Genomic DNA, 20,193 nt, shown 5'->3' on the forward strand with positions numbered 1-20,193 from the left:
AAGAAAAGTGCACATTCTCCCCCTTAACACAAGTCTGTCACAGTGCACCTTCATCCAAGACACAGTCCTTCAAGAAAACTGCACATTCTCCCCCTTAACACAAGTCTGTCACAGTGCACCTTCATCCAAGACACAGTCCTTCAAGAAAACTGCACATTCTCCCCCTTAACACAAGTCTGTCACTGTGCACCTTCATCCAAGACACAGTCCTTCAAGGGGAACTGCACATTCTCCCCCTTAACACAAGTCTGTCACAGTGCACCTTCATCCAAGACACAGTCCTTCAAGGGGAACTGCACATTCTCCCCCTTAACACAAGTCTGTCACAGTGCACCTGCATCCAAGACACAGTCCTTCAAGAAAACTGCACATTCTCCCCCTTAACACAAGTCTGTCACAGTGCACCTGCATCCAAGACACAGTCCTTCAAGAAAACTGCACATTCTCCCCCTTAACACAAGTCTGTCACAGTGCACCTTCATCCAAGACACAGTCCTTCAAGGGGAACTGCACATTCTCCCCCTTAACACAAGTCTGTCACAGTGCACCTTCATCCAAGACACAGTCCTTCAAGAAAACTGCACATTCTCCCCCTTAACACAAGTCTGTCACAGTGCACCTTCATCCAAGACACAGTCCTTCAAGAAAACTGCACATTCTCCCCCTTAACACAAGTCTGTCACAGTGCACCTTCATCCAAGACACCGTCCTTCAAGAAAACTGCACATTCTCCCCCTTAACACAAGTCTGTCACTGTGCACCTTCATCCAAGACACAGTCCTTCAAGAAAACTGCACATTCTCCCCCTTAACACAAGTCTGTCACAGTGCACCTTCATCCAAGACACAGTCCTTCAAGAAAACTGCACATTCTCCCCCTTAACACAAGTCTGTCACAGTGCACCTTCATCCAAGACACAGTCCTTCAAGAAAACTGCACATTCTCCCCCTTAACACAAGTCTGTCACAGTGCACCTTCATCCAAGACACAGTCCTTCAAGAAAACTGCACATTCTCCCCCTTAACACAAGTCTGTCACAGTGCACCTGCATCCAAGACACAGTCCTTCAAGAAAACTGCACATTCTCCCCCTTAACACAAGTCTGTCACAGTGCACCTTCATCCAAGACACAGTCCTTCAAGAAAACTGCACATTCTCCCCCTTAACACAAGTCTGTCACAGTGCACCTTCATCCAAGACACAGTCCTTCAAGAAAACTGCACATTCTCCCCCTTAACACAAGTCTGTCACAGTGCACCTTCATCCAAGACACAGTCCTTCAAGAAAACTGCACATTCTCCCCCTTAACACAAGTCTGTCACAGTGCACCTGCATCCAAGACACAGTCCTTCAAGAAAACTGCACATTCTCCCCCTTAACACAAGTCTGTCACAGTGCACCTTCATCCAAGACACAGTCCTTCAAGAAAACTGCACATTCTCCCCCTTAACACAAGTCTGTCACAGTGCACCTTCATCCAAGACACCGTCCTTCAAGAAAACTGCACATTCTCCCCCTTAACACAAGTCTGTCACTGTGCACCTTCATCCAAGACACAGTCCTTCAAGAAAACTGCACATTCTCCCCCTTAACACAAGTCTGTCACAGTGCACCTTCATCCAAGACACAGTCCTTCAAGAAAACTGCACATTCTCCCCCTTAACACAAGTCTGTCACAGTGCACCTGCATCCAAGACACAGTCCTTCAAGAAAACTGCACATTCTCCCCCTTAACACAAGTCTGTCACAGTGCACCTGCATCCAAGACACAGTCCTTCAAGAAAACTGCACATTCTCCCCCTTAACACAAGTCTGTCACAGTGCACCTGCATCCAAGACACAGTCCTTCAAGAAAACTGCACATTCTCCCCCTTAACACAAGTCTGTCACAGTGCACCTTCATCCAAGACACAGTCCTTCAAGGGAACTGCACATTCTCCCCCTTAACACAAGTCTGTCACAGTGCACCTTCATCCAAGACACAGTCCTTCAAGAAAACTGCACATTCTCCCCCTTAACACAAGTCTGTCACAGTGCACCTGCATCCAAGACACAGTCCTTCAAGAAAACTGCACATTCTCCCCCTTAACACAAGTCTGTCACTGTGCACCTTCATCCAATACACGGTCCTTCAAGAAAACTGCACATTCTCCCCCTTAACACAAGTCTGTCACAGTGCACCTTCATCCAAGACACAGTCCTTCAAGAAAACTGCACATTCTCCCCCTTAACACAAGTCTGTCACAGTGCACCTTCATCCAAGACACAGTCCTTCAAGAAAACTGCACATTCTCCCCCTTAACACAAGTCTGTCACTGTGCACCTTCATCCAAGACACAGTCCTTCAAGGGGAACTGCACATTCTCCCCCTTAACACAAGTCTGTCACAGTGCACCTTCATCCAAGACACAGTCCTTCAAGGGAACTGCACATTCTCCCCCTTAACACAAGTCTGTCACAGTGCACCTGCATCCAAGACACAGTCCTTCAAGAAAACTGCACATTCTCCCCCTTAACACAAGTCTGTCACAGTGCACCTTCATCCAAGACACAGTCCTTCAAGAAAACGGCACATTCTCCCCCTTAACACAAGTCTGTCACAGTGCACCTGCATCCAAGACACAGTCCTTCAAGAAAACTGCACATTCTCCCCCTTAACACAAGTCTGTCACAGTGCACCTTCATCCAAGACACAGTCCTTCAAGAAAACGGCACATTCTCCCCCTTAACACAAGTCTGTCACAGTGCACCTTCATCCAAGACACAGTCCTTCAAGAAAACTGCACATTCTCCCCCTTAACACAAGTCTGTCACAGTGCACCTTCATCCAAGACACCGTCCTTCAAGAAAACTGCACATTCTCCCCCTTAACACAAGTCTGTCACAGTGCACCTGCATCCAAGACACAGTCCTTCAAGAAAACTGCACATTCTCCCCCTTAACACAAGTCTGTCACAGTGCACCTGCATCCAAGACACAGTCCTTCAAGAAAACTGCACATTCTCCCCCTTAACACAGGTCTGTCACTGTGCACCTTCATCCAAGACACAGTCCTTCAAGAAAACTGCACATTCTCCCCCTTAACACAAATCTGTCACAGTGCACCTTCATCCAAGACACAGTCCTTCAAGAAAACTGCACATTCTCCCCCTTAACACAAGTCTGTCACAGTGCACCTGCATCCAAGACACAGTCCTTCAAGAAAACTGCACATTCTCCCCCTTAACACAAGTCTGTCACAGTGCACCTTCATCCAAGACACAGTCCTTCAAGAAAACTGCACATTCTCCCCCTTAACACAAGTCTGTCACAGTGCACCTTCATCCAAGACACAGTCCTTCAAGGGGAACTGCACATTCTCCCCCTTAACACAAGTCTGTCACAGTGCACCTTCATCCAAGACACAGTCCTTCAAGAAAACTGCACATTCTCCCCCTTAACACAAGTCTGTCACTGTGCACCTTCATCCAAGACACAGTCCTTCAAGAAAACTGCACATTCTCCCCCTTAACACAAGTCTGTCACAGTGCACCTTCATCCAAGACACAGTTCTTCAAGAAAACTGCACATTCTCCCCCTTAACACAAGTCTGTCACAGTGCACCTTCATCCAAGACACAGTCCTTCAAGAAAACTGCACGTTCTCCCCCTTAACACAAGTCTGTCACAGTGCACCTTCATCCAAGACACAGTCCTTCAAGAAAACTGCACATTCTCCCCCTTAACACAAGTCTGTCACAGTGCACCTTCATCCAAGACACAGTCCTTCAAGAAAACTGCACATTCTCCCCCTTAACACAAGTCTGTCACAGTGCACCTTCATCCAAGACACAGTCCTTCAAGGGGAACTGCACATTCTCCCCCTTAACACAAGTCTGTCACAGTGCACCTTCATCCAAGACACAGTCCTTCAAGAAAACTGCACATTCTCCCCCTTAACACAAGTCTGTCACAGTGCACCTTCATCCAAGACACAGTCCTTCAAGGGGAACTGCACATTCTCCCCCTTAACACAAGTCTGTCACAGTGCACCTTCATCCAAGACACAGTCCTTCAAGAAAACTGCACATTCTCCCCCTTAACACAAGTCTGTCACAGTGCACCTTCATCCAAGACACAGTCCTTCAAGAAAACTGCACATTCTCCCCCTTAACACAAGTCTGTCACAGTGCACCTTCATCCAAGACACAGTCCTTCAAGAAAACTGCACATTCTCCCCCTTAACACAAGTCTGTCACAGTGCACCTTCATCCAAGACACAGTCCTTCAAGAAAACTGCACATTCTCCCCCTTAACACAAGTCTGTCACAGTGCACCTTCATCCAAGACACCGTCCTTCAAGAAAACTGCACATTCTCCCCCTTAACACAAGTCTGTCACTGTGCACCTTCATCCAAGACACAGTCCTTCAAGAAAACTGCACATTCTCCCCCTTAACACAAGTCTGTCACAGTGCACCTTCATCCAAGACACAGTCCTTCAAGAAAACTGCACATTCTCCCCCTTAACACAAGTCTGTCACAGTGCACCTTCATCCAAGACACAGTCCTTCAAGAAAACTGCACATTCTCCCCCTTAACACAAGTCTGTCACTGTGCACCTTCATCCAAGACACAGTCCTTCAAGAAAACTGCACATTCTCCCCCTTAACACAAGTCTGTCACAGTGCACCTTCATCCAAGACACAGTCCTTCAAGAAAACTGCACATTCTCCCCCTTAACACAAGTCTGTCACAGTGCACCTGCATCCAAGACACAGTCCTTCAAGAAAACTGCACATTCTCCCCCTTAACACAAGTCTGTCACAGTGCACCTTCATCCAAGACACAGTCCTTCAAGAAAACTGCACATTCTCCCCCTTAACACAAGTCTGTCACTGTGCACCTTCATCCAAGACACAGTCCTTCAAGAAAACTGCACATTCTCCCCCTTAACACAAGTCTGTCACAGTGCACCTTCATCCAAGACACAGTCCTTCAAGAAAACTGCACATTCTCCCCCTTAACACAAGTCTGTCACAGTGCACCTGCATCCAAGACACAGTCCTTCAAGAAAACTGCACATTCTCCCCCTTAACACAAGTCTGTCACAGTGCACCTTCATCCAAGACACAGTCCTTCAAGAAAACTGCACATTCTCCCCCTTAACACAAGTCTGTCACAGTGCACCTGCATCCAAGACACAGTCCTTCAAGAAAACTGCACATTCTCCCCCTTAACACAAGTCTGTCACAGTGCACCTGCATCCAAGACACAGTCCTTCAAGAAAACTGCACATTCTCCCCCTTAACACAAGTCTGTCACAGTGCACCTTCATCCAAGACACAGTCCTTCAAGAAAACTGCACATTCTCCCCCTTAACACAAGTCTGTCACAGTGCACCTTCATCCAAGACACAGTCCTTCAAGAAAACTGCACATTCTCCCCCTTAACACAAGTCTGTCACAGTGCACCTGCATCCAAGACACAGTCCTTCAAGAAAACTGCACATTCTCCCCCTTAACACAAGTCTGTCACAGTGCACCTTCATCCAAGACACAGTCCTTCAAGAAAACTGCACATTCTCCCCCTTAACACAAGTCTGTCACAGTGCACCTTCATCCAAGACACCGTCCTTCAAGAAAACTGCACATTCTCCCCCTTAACACAAGTCTGTCACTGTGCACCTTCATCCAAGACACAGTCCTTCAAGAAAACTGCACATTCTCCCCCTTAACACAAGTCTGTCACAGTGCACCTTCATCCAAGACACAGTCCTTCAAGAAAACTGCACATTCTCCCCCTTAACACAAGTCTGTCACAGTGCACCTTCATCCAAGACACAGTCCTTCAAGAAAACTGCACATTCTCCCCCTTAACACAAGTCTGTCACAGTGCACCTTCATCCAAGACACAGTCCTTCAAGAAAACTGCACATTCTCCCCCTTAACACAAGTCTGTCACAGTGCACCTGCATCCAAGACACAGTCCTTCAAGAAAACTGCACATTCTCCCCCTTAACACAAGTCTGTCACAGTCCTTCAAGGGGAACTGCACTGTCTTTGGGGAATGTTGCCCATTGTTCACAATTATTGTGAAAGACAGGACCAAGGATGGATTATTGTATTTTTGTTATGCGTTCTAACTTGTAAATAAAAGTCAATAGAAGTCTGCTTACAGCGGCAATGGGAGCTCCTCTATTTTGCCCATAAAATCCAATCAATAACCATTGAACAGTGTGATTAATTGCGATAAATATTTAAATAATAATAATGTTATATATAAAATGATGTATGTATCACAAATAGAGCAAAAACTGACACTTTGTTACTATTAATGAATAAAAAGATAAATATGTGTCTTTAAATAGTTGGATAAAGTTTATTTGTAGCCTTTTCATCAGACATTACAAATGACATGATTGCGTTGCGTTCACACCCGTGTTAATTTTGTTGAGTAAAATTGTTTTCGTCTATGTTATCGTCCACGACCTACAATAAGTCAAAACAAATGCACCTTCATGAAAACAATAACAAAATGAATTGACAATTTAGTCAACGAATAAAAACGAGACGAAAACAATTGACGGAGACAAAATCCAATCATATTTATTTTTGTCCTTAGGTGGGTTAGGACAAGTTTGGAAGCTATCCAATCACAGTAGCATGCAGGAGAGGGGCGGGGATCCAATCACAACTACTACTTTGAAGACACGGTCTTTGGATTTTTAAAGAAAACTTCAATTTCATAAACTCAGGGGCCATTCTGGACTTACTGGTGCCAGCTAACATAAAAACAAGTGACATTGTTAAAAACAACATACACATTGTAAACTTCTCTAAACACATTACTGTCTGAGCAACAAAGCTATTCAGTCGTGCACGTAGATAGATAGTACTTTATCGATCCATCTATCTATCTATCTATCTATCTATCTATCTATCTATCTATCTATCTATCTATCTATCTATCTATCTATCTATCTATCTATCTATCTATCTATCTCTCTATATGCACGACTGCATAAGTTTGTTGCACTATTGAACCTACCAGCTGTGCTCTTGATGCTCAAGCTTTCCTCAGAGGAAAAGAGAGCAGGTGTTTTTATGGTGCGTTCAAGTAGCGCTGACGAGTAGGACAGACACAACGCCCCCCAGAAGTGACACATAATTAGAATAGATATTACTATTTGTTACATAATTTGCATTTAAATACATCTTAAATTGCTCATGTACAAACAAATATTTGCAGCACACCAATAAAAAGTGAGCTATTAAAACAGATGTTTTTTTCTGACAGTGTGTATTTGTGTCAGTTATGTTTAAAAAGCTTTTTCAGCACATTCCACAATAATTATGATACCCGTGTTCATTTTGGTCACAATCATTGTTATATGAAATTTTTATATCATTACATCCTTTTTCTGTATTGTTACACACATCACTGCCATATGTTTTCTACCTTTGGAATCAATCAATCAATCAATGTTTATTTATATAGCCCCAAATCACAAATGTCTCAAAGGACTGCACAAATCATTACGACTACAACATCCTCGGAAGAACCCACAAAAGGGCAAGGAAAACTCACACCCAGTGGGCAGGGAGAATTCACATCCAGTGGGACGCCAGTGACAATGCTGACTATGAGAAACCTTGGAGAGGACCTCAGATGTGGGCAACGCCCCCCCTCTGGGAGACCGAAAGCAATGGATGTCGAGCGGGTCTAACATGATACTGTGAAAGTTCAATCCATAGTGGTTCCAACACATCCGCGAGAGTTCAGTTCAAAGCGGATCCAAGACAGCAGCGAGAGTCCCGTCCACAGGAAACCATCCCAAGCGGAGGCGGATCAGACACACAGCACCTTTTACCTTTGCAAGGTAGACAACAAGACACCTTGTAAACCCTGTGGCTTCATTTTCTATGGTAAAAACACAACATTTTTTTATGGTAAAAACACAACCCCTTGAAAAGCCATCTGCAGGCTCATCAGGAAAACCGTGAGAAGGCCTTAATATTTAATATATGTCATGTGTGATGAGGTGGCGACTTGTCCACGCTGTACCCCGCCTTCCGCCTGAATGCAGCTGAGATAGGCTCCAGCACTCCCCCGCGACGCCAAAAGGGACAAACGGTAGAAAATGGATGGATGGATTTCCAAATGACTCATAGTGCACTGAATTGCTGCTACAATTAAAGGCAGCAGAGAAGGAGCAAGACTGCTTCCTCCTGTTGGACGCATTGGTGAGCTTGCCTGCCAATCTACAATAAAACTACCGGTAGTTTTACTCATGTATTATTCTACATTGGAAAAAAGTGCTTCATTTCATCTAAAACAATAACACACAACAAGCTTTAGTGGGAAATGTACTTAATGGAGTGCTGGTCTTGTTGTGAATGTAGCTTTTGAGATGACCTGCAATAATAATGAATACAAGTGCTTTCAAGACAACTGCAGAGATGCGTCGTCCGCGATACTTTGTATTTTGGGCGACAACATTTACGTAATTTTAGTTGACTAAAATGTTGAGGAATTTTGTAGACTAAAATATGACTAAAACTAAAATACATTTTTGTCAAAAGAGTATGACTAAAACAGCTGTCAAAGTTAACACTGTTTTACCTAAGATAATACGTAAGTAATGGTGATTTCAATATAGGGCTCGGCCATGATATCATCATGATTGAGGATTGCGATTCATTTCAGTTCAAACCCAGTGATCAGCAGTTTGCATATTTCCTTGTCAAACATGTCTGCTAGAAGATACTGCAATAGTCATTGTACTGCAAGTACTATAATACACCTCATGACACATCAGAGATTCTTCCGGGATTGTAGGGTCTTTTGGGTCTTAATCAAACACCCTCACTCGGGTCAGTCCCTTGACCTGTGTCCAGGTAGCACACTACGACACGCATCCCCCCTCCGCAACCAGAGCCAACGTGAAGCCTTTTCAGACGCTTACAAGATGTTTTTTTTATGGCTCTTCGTCTGTGCAGTCTACAAATTCCAAGGAGCCCTAGGACCCGGTGTAAGGACTTGCCTGTGAAACCCATGCGGCCCACCTCAATAGGCTCGCAGCGGGCCTTCCACCCATTCCTCCAACACTTAGCCACAAGATCAACTGCCTCCCTAGGTCAACCAGGAGCTGCCATTCCCTTGCTGTTGTTAGCAGGCCCCCCTGGGTCTTTTTGGAGGGTGGAGGTTTCTCTCCTGCTTGGACAAAGGCAATCGTGCTTCTGGTTGGGTGTTGCCGCTTACTGGTGTTGATGCCTGTGCAGATGGTGTCTGCTATTGCCCACAGGACCTGGTCGTGGCGCCACCGATACCTGCCATCTCCCAAGGCCTTTGAGCAACAGCTGAGGATGTGTACTAATGATTCTCTTTTCTGACAGAGCTGGCACACAGGTGTGTCTCTCAGGCCTTAGGTGAACAGGTTAGCAGGGGTTGGGAGGATATCATACACTGACTGGATCAAGAACTTAAACTGGTGTGGCTCTGCTTTCTAGAGTTTGGTCCAGGGGATCTTGTGGCCAGCTGTGTGCTCCCACTTGGTCCAGGCCCCCTGCTTGCTCACTCCCACTACTCTGCTAAAGCCAACCTCCTCTTGGACAAGCTTTCGCCTTTCCTTTCCTCTGGCTCTGCTGTAGCTTGGTTTTGTGTTGCTAGCCAGCCCAGCCCGACCAGTAGCCACAGTTCCCACAAAGGTGCTGTGCCGCAGCCTCGCCTCCGCCCGCTCCACTGCATCCTGGGCACGCCACTTCCTTCCTCTTCTGACCTCCACACCTGCTGAAGATACTTTCCCATTAGCAGAATCTCTGTAGAGAAGTGAAGATCTTGCCCAGGCTCTTCACTGCTTTTCTGACACAGATGGAATTTGGGTGTCTGCCAGACTGAAGCAAAAATGGTCGGTTACCTTTCCTTTCCTCAAGACCAAGGACCAAGAAGCAGACTTGAATCTCACTGAGCTCACCTTGTGGTGCGTTTTAATCCTGCCCTGAATGTGGCACTTAAGGTCTTTGTGACTGAATTACTGGGAGAATAAGCACACCTACTAATTCAATCAAAAACAATTTTTTTTATGTCCAAACATTTTTCAACTCCTCTGATATGTACTAACAGACACTTTTCAGACATTTTTGACTTTGTGAATAAAAACATTTGGTTCCTAAAATAATCATTTAACATGGTTTATGTGCTGGTACACATTTGTTGTCTACACTATGTCAAATTCAAACTACACTTTAATGTATTTTTATTAAATGTAAGATACAGAGTTTGAGATTTAAAAAAACTCCACAATCTGGGTCACCACTTGTTGTTTGCCAAAGCACTGGTGACAAGCTCTGGCCTGTGCGAGTCATCAAAGAATACAAATGATACCCTGATACTTTGTTTACTGCAGAATATGGTTTGTGATGACAAGAAAGGAACTTTGAAAGAAAAAAACTGTCTTCTCTAACCAAGAACCTCCACCCACCCACACTGCTTTAAATGTAGCTTAAAGATGTAGATAATAGTTTTCACTACGTAAAGCGCTTTGAGTCCCTAGAGAAAAAGCACTATATAAATATAATTCACTTCACTTCACATGACTGTGGCGTGGGTTAGCTGTACTGCTGTAGTAGTTGAAGTACACACAATCATGGATATGAAGAAAATGACAGCTCTGTCAAACATGGTGGACATTATTAGAAGTTAGTGCAGTAGGGATGCAACAATACTCTCTGATCCTGCACCCCACTTTAATACAAAAGTTAAAAAAAAGTGATATTAATCGAGATTGGATGCTATCAAAAAATTAAAAGTGATCTTTTTTTTTGCTTTACCACCAAGCCCTTTTTTTAATATTTATAGAAATAATGCTGCTGATTATTCTGGCCGTAGTCATCCAACCCAAGGTGTAAGACTAGATGTCATATATGGACACTGTTTGTATCTACCTGGACACAAAGGTGTAAGACTAGATGTCATACATGGACACTGTTTGTATCTACCTGGACACAAAGGTGTAAGACTAGATGTCATATATGGACATTGTTTGTATCTACCTGGACACAAAGGTGTAAGACTAGATGTCATATATGGACACTGTTTGTATCTACCTGGACACAAAGGTGTAAGACTAGATGTCATATATGGACACTGTTTGTATCTACCTGGACACAAAGGTGTAAGACTAGATGTCATATATGGACACTGTTTGTATCTACCTGGACACAAAGGTGTAAGACTAGATGTCATATATGGACACTGTTTGTATCTACCTGGACACAAAGTGACGTTATGTCTTATCACCATCAGGTGCCAGTTTGCAAAATTCTTAAATTGCTTTGATTTGTTTATCTCGCATGTCCTAAGGTGCTATTTTGCTAAATTTTCACATTTATTTGTATTTATTAATATTTTTTTTCTCCCATATTACTTTATTTATAATGCTTGTGTTGCACATTTCATTTCTGCTTGAGGTACATTAAACACCGTTTTCATTTTGAGTGTGTTTGTGTTTTTTAAATTTACAACTTGGTTAAACATTTTGGTACAGGTTCTTTTTGAACACATATTAAAATACGGTGATAATAATAATAACCATGATATTTCACGATAATACATGATCGACCACAACTACTGTACTTCTTGATGACGACTTCAACTTGATGTTGCATTCAAGATTCTTGCCAAAGCTCAGAGTTGTCCACGTTATTGAAAGGGCCACAATAATTGCACATGTCTTGAAAGTTGCCATTTAGCTGCTTCCCAAAAAAAGTACTACTAATCATGTATCTGTGTACACATCAAAGTGGTGGCCCTCAGCTCCCAAAGGCTTGCTGACCCCTGGTCCTGGTGAGGGAAGATGGGGGTGAAACATCATCAATATGCCTTTGTCCTCCATGTGTTGTAATGATGCTTGACATCTTCAGTGTTTCAATGACAAACAACACAAACGTGTAATTCCATACTGTTACCTTTTAAGCTTATTCCCTTTTAGGGTTGCGGGGGGCGCTGGCACCTATCTCAGCTACAATTGGGCGGAAGGCGGGGTACTCTCTGGACAAGTCGCTGTGCAAAAAGCAGATTAAAGGGTTCCCTAATGACTCTGACCTTTTTCCTTCGGCCTAGCTACGGTGTTGAAGACAGAGCCTGGTTCCCTCCCCGAAGGAAAAGTGACAATCAAACTGGAAAGTAATGACACCATACTTGTTGTGGATGAGGACGATGTTGAAAAGGTGAGAGTGTTCACATACCCATCAAGGTCTTCATACAGTCACAGAAAAGTGGTGTTATTATACAACAGCCATCTGTTTAATGCAAGAGTGCAATCTGTACAGTAATCTATTTATTTATTTATACCTGCACCTTATTGCTCTTTTATCCTGCACTGCCATGAGCCATACTTGCCAACCTTGACACTTCTGAATTTGGGAGATGGGGGCGGGGATTCTGTTCTGACTTTTTTCCTCATAAAAAGATAAAAATAGCTTTGAAAAAAACAAAAATAACAAAACGAACCAGTTTTTTAAAGGAACAGCTCTTCATAAATCCCAGCTCTATGACTGTTGGCAGTGTCATCACATGCACTCCAAATCATGCCAGAGCCTACTACATCTCTCTATGACTGTTGGCAGTGTCATCACATGCACTCCAAATCATGCCAGAGCCTACTACATTTCTCTATGACTGTTGGCAGTGTAATCACATGCACTCCAAATAATGCCAGAGCCTACTACATCTCTCTATGACTGTTGGCAGTGTAATCACATGCACTCCAAATAATGCCAGAGCCTACTACATCTCTCTATGACTGTTGGCAGTGTAATCACATGCACTCCAAATAATGCCAGAGCCTACTACATCTCTCTATGACTGTTGGCAGTGTCATCACATGCACTCCAAATCATGCCAGAGCCTACTACATCTCTCTATGACTGTTGGCAGTGTAATCACATGCACTCCAAATCATGCCAGAGCCTACTACATCTCTCTATGACTGTTGGCAGTGTCATCACATGCACTCCAAATCATGCCAGAGCCTACTACATCTCTCTATGACTGTTGGCAGTGTAATCACATGCACTCCAAATAATGCCAGAGCCTACTACATCTCTCTATGACTGTTGGCAGTGTAATCACATGCACTCCAAATCATGCCAGAGCCTACTACATCTCTCTATGACTGTTGGCAGTGTCATCACATGCACTCCAAATCATGCCAGAGCCTACTACATCTCTCTATGACTGTTGGCAGTGTCATCACATGCACTCCAAATCATGCCAGAGCCTACTACATCTCTCTGACTGTTGGCAGTGTAATCACATGCACTCCAAATAATGCCAGAGCCTACTACATCTCTCTATGACTGTTGGCGGTGTAATCACATGCACTCCAAATAATGCCAGAGCCTACTACATCTCTCTATGACTGTTGGCAGTGTAATCACATGCACTCCAAATAATGCCAGAGCCTACTACATCTCTCTATGACTGTTGGCAGTGTAATCACATGCACTCCAAATCATGCCAGAGCCTACTACATCTCTCTATGACTGTTGGCAGTGTAATCACATGCACTCCAAATCATGCCAGAGCCTACTACATCTCTCTGACTGTTGGCAGTGTAATCACATGCACTCCAAATAATGCCAGAGCCTACTACATCTCTCTATGGCTGTTGGCGGTGTAATCACATGCACTCCAAATAATGCCAGAGCCTACTACATCTCTCTATGACTGTTGGCAGTGTAATCACATGCACTCCAAATAATGCCAGAGCCTACTACATCTCTCTATGACTGTTGGCAGTGTAATCACATGCACTCCAAATCATGCCAGAGCCTACTACATCTCTCTATGACTGTTGGCAGTGTAATCACATGCACTCCAAATCATGCCAGAGCCTACTACATCTCTCTGACTGTTGGCAGTGTAATCACATGCACTCCAAATAATGCCAGAGCCTACTACATCTCTCTATGGCTGTTGGCGGTGTAATCACATGCACTCCAAATAATGCCAGAGCCTACTACATCTCTCTATGACTGTTGGCAGTGTAATCACATGCACTCCAAATAATGCCAGAGCCTACTACATCTCTCTATGACTGTTGGCAGTGTAATCACATGCACTCCAAATCATGCCAGAGCCTACTACATCTCTCTATGACTGTTGGCAGTGTAATCACATGCACTCCAAATCATGCCAGAGCCTACTACATCTCTCTATGACTGTTGGCAGTGTCATCACATGCACTCCAAATAATGCCAGAGCCTACTACATCTCTCTATGACTGTTGGCAGTGTAATCACATGCACTCCAAATAATGCCAGAGCCTACTATATCTTTATGTTTATCTTTATGTTGTCTAAATTGGCATCAGGTATGTTGCTGTTAATGTTTATAATATTCAAGCTAGGTAGACAGTGGGTTCTGTATCTCAACTTTTGTAGGTTATTAATATCAAAAGGTTGGCTCTTTGCTTGAAAGTACAGCGTCACCGCTTCAGAAATGTTTCTTTGACTTCAGCTCCTTTCTTGTACCTGTTCATTGTCCATTCTGCCACCAGGGTATTCCCATTGAGTACCCTGAGAAGTCCATTTTTGGGGCAGCCAAACAAGCGTTAAGAACACTGCATTTGTGTGCTTTAGTGCTTGAGAATGGTTCAACAAAGTTTTAAAGAGGTTTAAGTGGACAAAGTGCTGGTTCTGAGCACAAAGCAGGTAATAGAAGGCCGCAGCGTGTGTAATGGTGAACACTGCACACATAAAGTAGTTCCACATCGTTGAGTACTTCCAGAAGGAGACATGGAGGAACTTAAGAGGATTGGAGTGTCTAAGTGAGCTGTTCTTCCCAGGCCAACCCTCCATCGTACGATCGCTCTGCAGATCTGGCTTCTCTGCTCTACCTTAATGAGTCCAGTGTGATCCACTGCTTGAGGCAGCGCTACGGAGGAAACCTGATCCACTCCTATGCTGGATCCAACATGGTGATCATAAACCCCCTCAGTACACCCTCCATGTACTCAGAGAAGGTAAGTTTGACACACATCTTTCTGTTATTGATTTATTACAGAGGAGGTAGAAAAGATAGAACTTGGAACAAATAAAAAGGAGCACACGTGTGAGTAGGGATTTCAACCCTTTCATTTGCTTTTCCCCCCTAAAATACATTTTAACAAAGTGGATCAAACAACTGAGATGTTTGTGCATGAAGGTGTGAAGGTGCACTTCTGTGCAGCACATGAAATTAAATCCAAACTCAATTCTAAACAAAACACTTTTTGGGACTTCTGCCGAGGCGTTTTAAGGAGGAGATACACAGTGGTGGTCAAAAGTGTAGGTACACTTGTAAAGAACATGATGTCATGGCTGTCTTGACTTTACAATCATTCTTATGTTTTGGTGATGTAGTGATTGGAGCACATACTTGTTGCTCACAAAAAACATTCATGAAGTTTGCTTCTTTTATGAATTTATTTTGGCTCTACTGAAAATTTGATTAGCCCTGCGATGAGATGGCGACTTGTCCAGGGTGTACCCCGCCTTCCGCCCGATTGTAGCTGATATAAGCACCAGTGGCCCCCACGACACCAAAGGGAATAAGCGGTAGAAAATGGATGGATGGATGAAAATTTGATTACATCTGCTTGGTCAAAAGTTGAAGTTTAAGTGTCAATGATTGTCACACACACTTGGTGCAGAGCAGTGAGCAGCAGCACTGGCCGTGCCCGGCAATCATTTGCTGATTGAACCCCCAATTCCAACCCTTGATGCTGAGTGCCAAGCAGGGAGGTCATTTTTATAGTCTTTGGTATGACTCAGCTGGGGTTTGAACTCAGGGTGGACACTCTAACCATATACATACAGCAATGTTAATATTTGCTTCTATGTCCCTTGGCAAGTTTACCTGCACTACGGCACTTTTGGTAGTCATCCACAAGCTTCTGTGCACATTTTTCACCACAGAACTTTCCTCCAGAAGGTCTTATCTGTGTCCATGTGATGACAGATGAAACAAAAAATGGAGCTGTTTGGCCACAATACCCAGCAATATGTTTGGAGGAGAAAAGGTGAGGCCTTTAATCCCAGGAACACCACCCTACCGTCAAGCATGGTGGTGGTAGTATTATGCTCTGGGCCTGTTTTGTTGCCAATGGAATGGCTGCTTTAAATGGGACAATGAAAAAGGAGGATTAGCTCCAAATTGTTCAGGACAAGCTAAAATCATCAGGGGGGAGGTTGGGTCTTGGGCACAGTTGGGTGTTCCAACAGGACAATGACCCCAAACACACTCCAAAAGTGGTAAAGGAATGGCTAAATCAGGCTAGAATGAAGGTATTACAATGGCCTTCCCAAAGTCCTGACTTAAAGGTGTGGACAATGCTGAAGAAACAAGTCCATGTCAGAAAAGCAACACATTTAGCTGAACTGCAGCAATTTAGTGGTGAAAAATGTGCACAGAAGCTTGTGGATGACTACCAAAAGTGCCTTATTGCAGTGAAACTTGCCAAGGGACATGGAAGCAAATATTAACATTGCTGTATGTATCAATCAATCAATCAATGTTTACTTATATAGCCCTAAATCACTTGTGTCTCAAAGGGCTGCACAAACCACTACGACATCCTCGGTAGGCCCACATAAGGGCAAGGAAAACTCACACCCAGTGGGACATCGGTGACAATAATGACCCAGTGGGACGTCGGTGACAATGATGACTATGAGAACCTTGGAGAGGAGGAAAGCAATGGATGTCGAGCGGGTCTAACATGATACTGTGAAAGTTCAATCCATAATGGATCCAACACAGTCGCGAGAGTCCAGTCCAAAGCGGATCCAACACAGCAGCGAGAGTCCCGTTCACAGCGGAGCCAGCAGGAAACCATCCCAAGCGGAGGCGGATCAGCAGCGCAGAGATGTCCCCAGCCGATACACAGGCGAGCAGTACATGGTCACCGGATCGGACTGAGTGGGACATAGGAGAAAAAGAAAAGAAGCGGCAGATCAACTGGTCTAAAAAGGGAGTCTATTTAAAGGCTAGAGTATACAAATGAGTTTTAAGGTGAGACTTAAATGCTTCTACTGAGGTGGCATCTCGAACTTTTACCGGAGGGCATTCCAGAGTACTGGAGCCCGAAATGAAAACGCTCTATAGCCCGCAGACTTTTTTTGGGCTTTGGGAATCACTAACAAGCCGGAGTCCTTTGAACGCAGATTTCTTGCCGGGACATATGGTACAATACAATCGGCATGATAGGATGGAGCTAGACCGTGTAGTATTTTATACGTAAGTAGTAAAACCTTAAAGTCACATCTTAAGTGCACAGGAAGCCAGAGTAGGTGAGCCATTATAGGTATATATGTATGTATATATGTATATAAAAGGTATATACAGTATAGGTATATATGTATGTATATATGTATATAAAGGTATATACAGTACAGGCGTAATGTGATCAAACTTTCTTGTTCTTGTCAAAAGTCTAGCAGCCGCATTTTGTACCAACTGTAATCTTTTAATGCTAGACATGGGGAGACCCCAAAATAATAGGTTACCGTAGTCGAGGCATGTTTGATACGTTCTAATAAAATATTATGATCGACAGTATCGAAAGCAGCGCTAAGATCGAGGAGCAGCAACATAGATGACGCATCAGAATCCATCGTTAGCAATAGATCATTAGTCATTTTTGCGAGGGCTGTCTCCGTGGAGTGATTTGCCCTGAAACTGGATTGAAAGGTTTCACATAGATTGTTAGACGCTAAGTGTTCATTTAGCTGCTCCGCAACAATTTTTTCGAGGATTTTTGAAATAAAGGGAAGGTGAGACACCGGTCGGTAGTTTACCATGAGCTCAGGATCGAGGTTAGGTCTTTTAAGAAGAGGATGAATAACCGCTTTTTTGAATGCTAGGGGAACAGTGCCCGAGGAAGTGATAAGTTTATAATATTTAGCACTGATGGACCTAATAATACAAAGAGCTCCTTGATCAGTTTCCCAGGAAGAGGGTCAAGTAAACATGTTGTTTGTTTTATTCCATTTACACGTTGTAACAATTCCTCTAATTTTATTTCCTCAAAACAAGAGAAACTATTTTGGAGGGCAGTATCCGCCGTATATACAATCGTGTCAGTGTTAATAGAACCCCGTTGTAGCTGGGACGCATTGTCTTTAATCTCCTTTCTAATGACTTCAATTTTCTTACTAAAGAATTGCATAAAGTCATCAGCTGAGTGGGTGGAGCTAATGGAAGGAGTCCCTTGTTGGGTTAGCGATGCTACCGTACTAAACAAAAATTTAGGATCGTTTTTATTACGGTGGATGAGATTTGAGTAATATTTAGCTTTGGCTAAGGTAAGCATGCGTTTATAAGTTATTAAACTATCACTCCATGCTTGATGGTGCACCTCAAGTTTAGTCGTGCGCCATTTGCGTTCCAGCTTTCTACATAATAATTTCTGAGCTCTAGTTTCTTCTGTAAACCACGGGGTACGCTTTTTTGGAGCCTTTTTTAACTTTAGCGGTGCTATGTTATCAATGGTTTCGCGCAGGGCGTCGTTAAAGTTGTTAGTGAGGTTATCAATAGAGCCCACATATTTTGGGAATGGTGCCATTACCGAGGGCAGTAGGTCCGCAAGAGTTGTCGTTGTAGCCGTATTAATGTTGCGGCTGCTATAGCAGTTATTATTATTATTAGTTTGACGAACATGCGTCTGAACCTCGAATTTTATAAGGTAATGATCGGACAATACTTTAGTATACGGGAGTATCATAACTTTGGAAACGGTGATACCCCTGACAAGCACTAGGTCTATCGTATTACCGTTGCGATGCGTGGGTTCATTTATTATTTGTGTGAGACCACAGCTATCAATTATAGTCTGGAGCGCTACGCACGGTGGGTCCGATGGGGTATTCATATGGATATTAAATTTTGACTTTGCTCACATTTTCAGTAGAGCCATAATAAATTCTGACTTTGCTCACATTTTCAGTGGAGCCATAATAAATTCATAAAAGAAGCAAACCTCATGAATGTTTTCTGTGAGCAACAAGTATGTGCTCCAATCACTACATCACAAAAAATTAAAGTTGTAGAAATGATTGTAGATTCAAGACAGCCATGACATCATGTTCTTTACAAGTGTACCTACACTTTTGACCACCACTGTAAGTGATCAATCAAGGATTTATTAATTGAGAAAACACTACAGTACACTTAAGTGTAACTGCCAGGTCATTCCACTTCATGCAGTTCCTAATCAATGTTATTAACAGCATGTTTTGAAGGGTAGCTTGTAGCTAGCAGTGCAGCAGAGTTAAGAGAGCTAAATGCTGATGTGTTTTCAATCAACGCTGTTACTTACATACACACATGCATATAAGAACTCTGTGATGATTTATTTGACAGAAAACAAGTTAGAAGAATGTACACTTTATTCCATGCTTGTGCTACTCCTTGTGTAAAATGTGAATGTTAAACTAAATGTGATCTCTAAAAGGTGATCATGTCTGAAATTATTTCAAGTGCAGCACTTTCAAAATGAAGACCAAATCTATTTTCTTTTCCTGCACTGAATACTTTTTGTGTGTGTGAAATGTGCCTGTCTTCAATACTGTCCACAGCTTTACTAACAGTCTTAATAAGCTGACGTTGATACTCCATGGAAGTGCAATGAAGTGATGGTTGCAGCAGCTAGGAAAATGTTCTTTTATGTTAGGCGTGGTCATGAAGCTGTGTGCCCAAACACTTGGCCTGTGGTGTGGGCGGCAGCATCCTTTAAGGTTGGGGGTAATGTGCTCCTTTTCAGATGATAACCCTCATTGAATCATGGCAGCCCAAATCTCCATGGTAATGACAGTTTCATGAGGTGTGCTGCATGTGGAGTGACTGAGTAATGGCTTCTCAATGTAACTCACTAAGGCAAGCGCAATATCAATCTAATCCCTTATTTTGATTATTAATGCCATTATTTGTCTGAAAATGTTGGGTCTAAATAATGCTGAATGGTAAATGGGCTTCACTTTTCTCACTTCTAGTGGAACTTGCAGCACTTTTTACACTGTCCTCTCCCTCTGATGAATGGAATATAGTAATTAGAAGATGACACAGAGTTTAAAAGCTCAGGGATACATTGGGACAGGTTGGACTTTAAAGCAACAAGCTGCTGGATTGAGAGAGAACCTGAGCTCCATAATATACAACAAAAGCTATTGACA

At 43.3% G+C, this 20,193-nt stretch overlaps 1 protein-coding gene across 1 annotated transcript in view; it reads left to right on the top strand.

Annotated features, from left to right (window-relative positions):
- LOC133537299 (unconventional myosin-XVIIIa-like) overlaps nt 1-20,193 on the top strand; it is a 45,155-nt gene that overhangs the window by 24,663 nt on the left and 299 nt on the right. Inside the window, exons 4-5 of the mRNA XM_061878307.1 lie at nt 12,101-12,207; nt 14,829-15,005. Coding sequence (XP_061734291.1) covers nt 12,101-12,207; nt 14,829-15,005 — 284 coding nt within the window. The remainder of the gene's footprint in view (nt 1-12,100; nt 12,208-14,828; nt 15,006-20,193) is intronic.

Source organism: Nerophis ophidion, linkage group LG18 (genome assembly GCF_033978795.1).
Source record: "Nerophis ophidion isolate RoL-2023_Sa linkage group LG18, RoL_Noph_v1.0, whole genome shotgun sequence".
Classification (NCBI taxonomy): domain Eukaryota; kingdom Metazoa; phylum Chordata; class Actinopteri; order Syngnathiformes; family Syngnathidae; genus Nerophis; species Nerophis ophidion.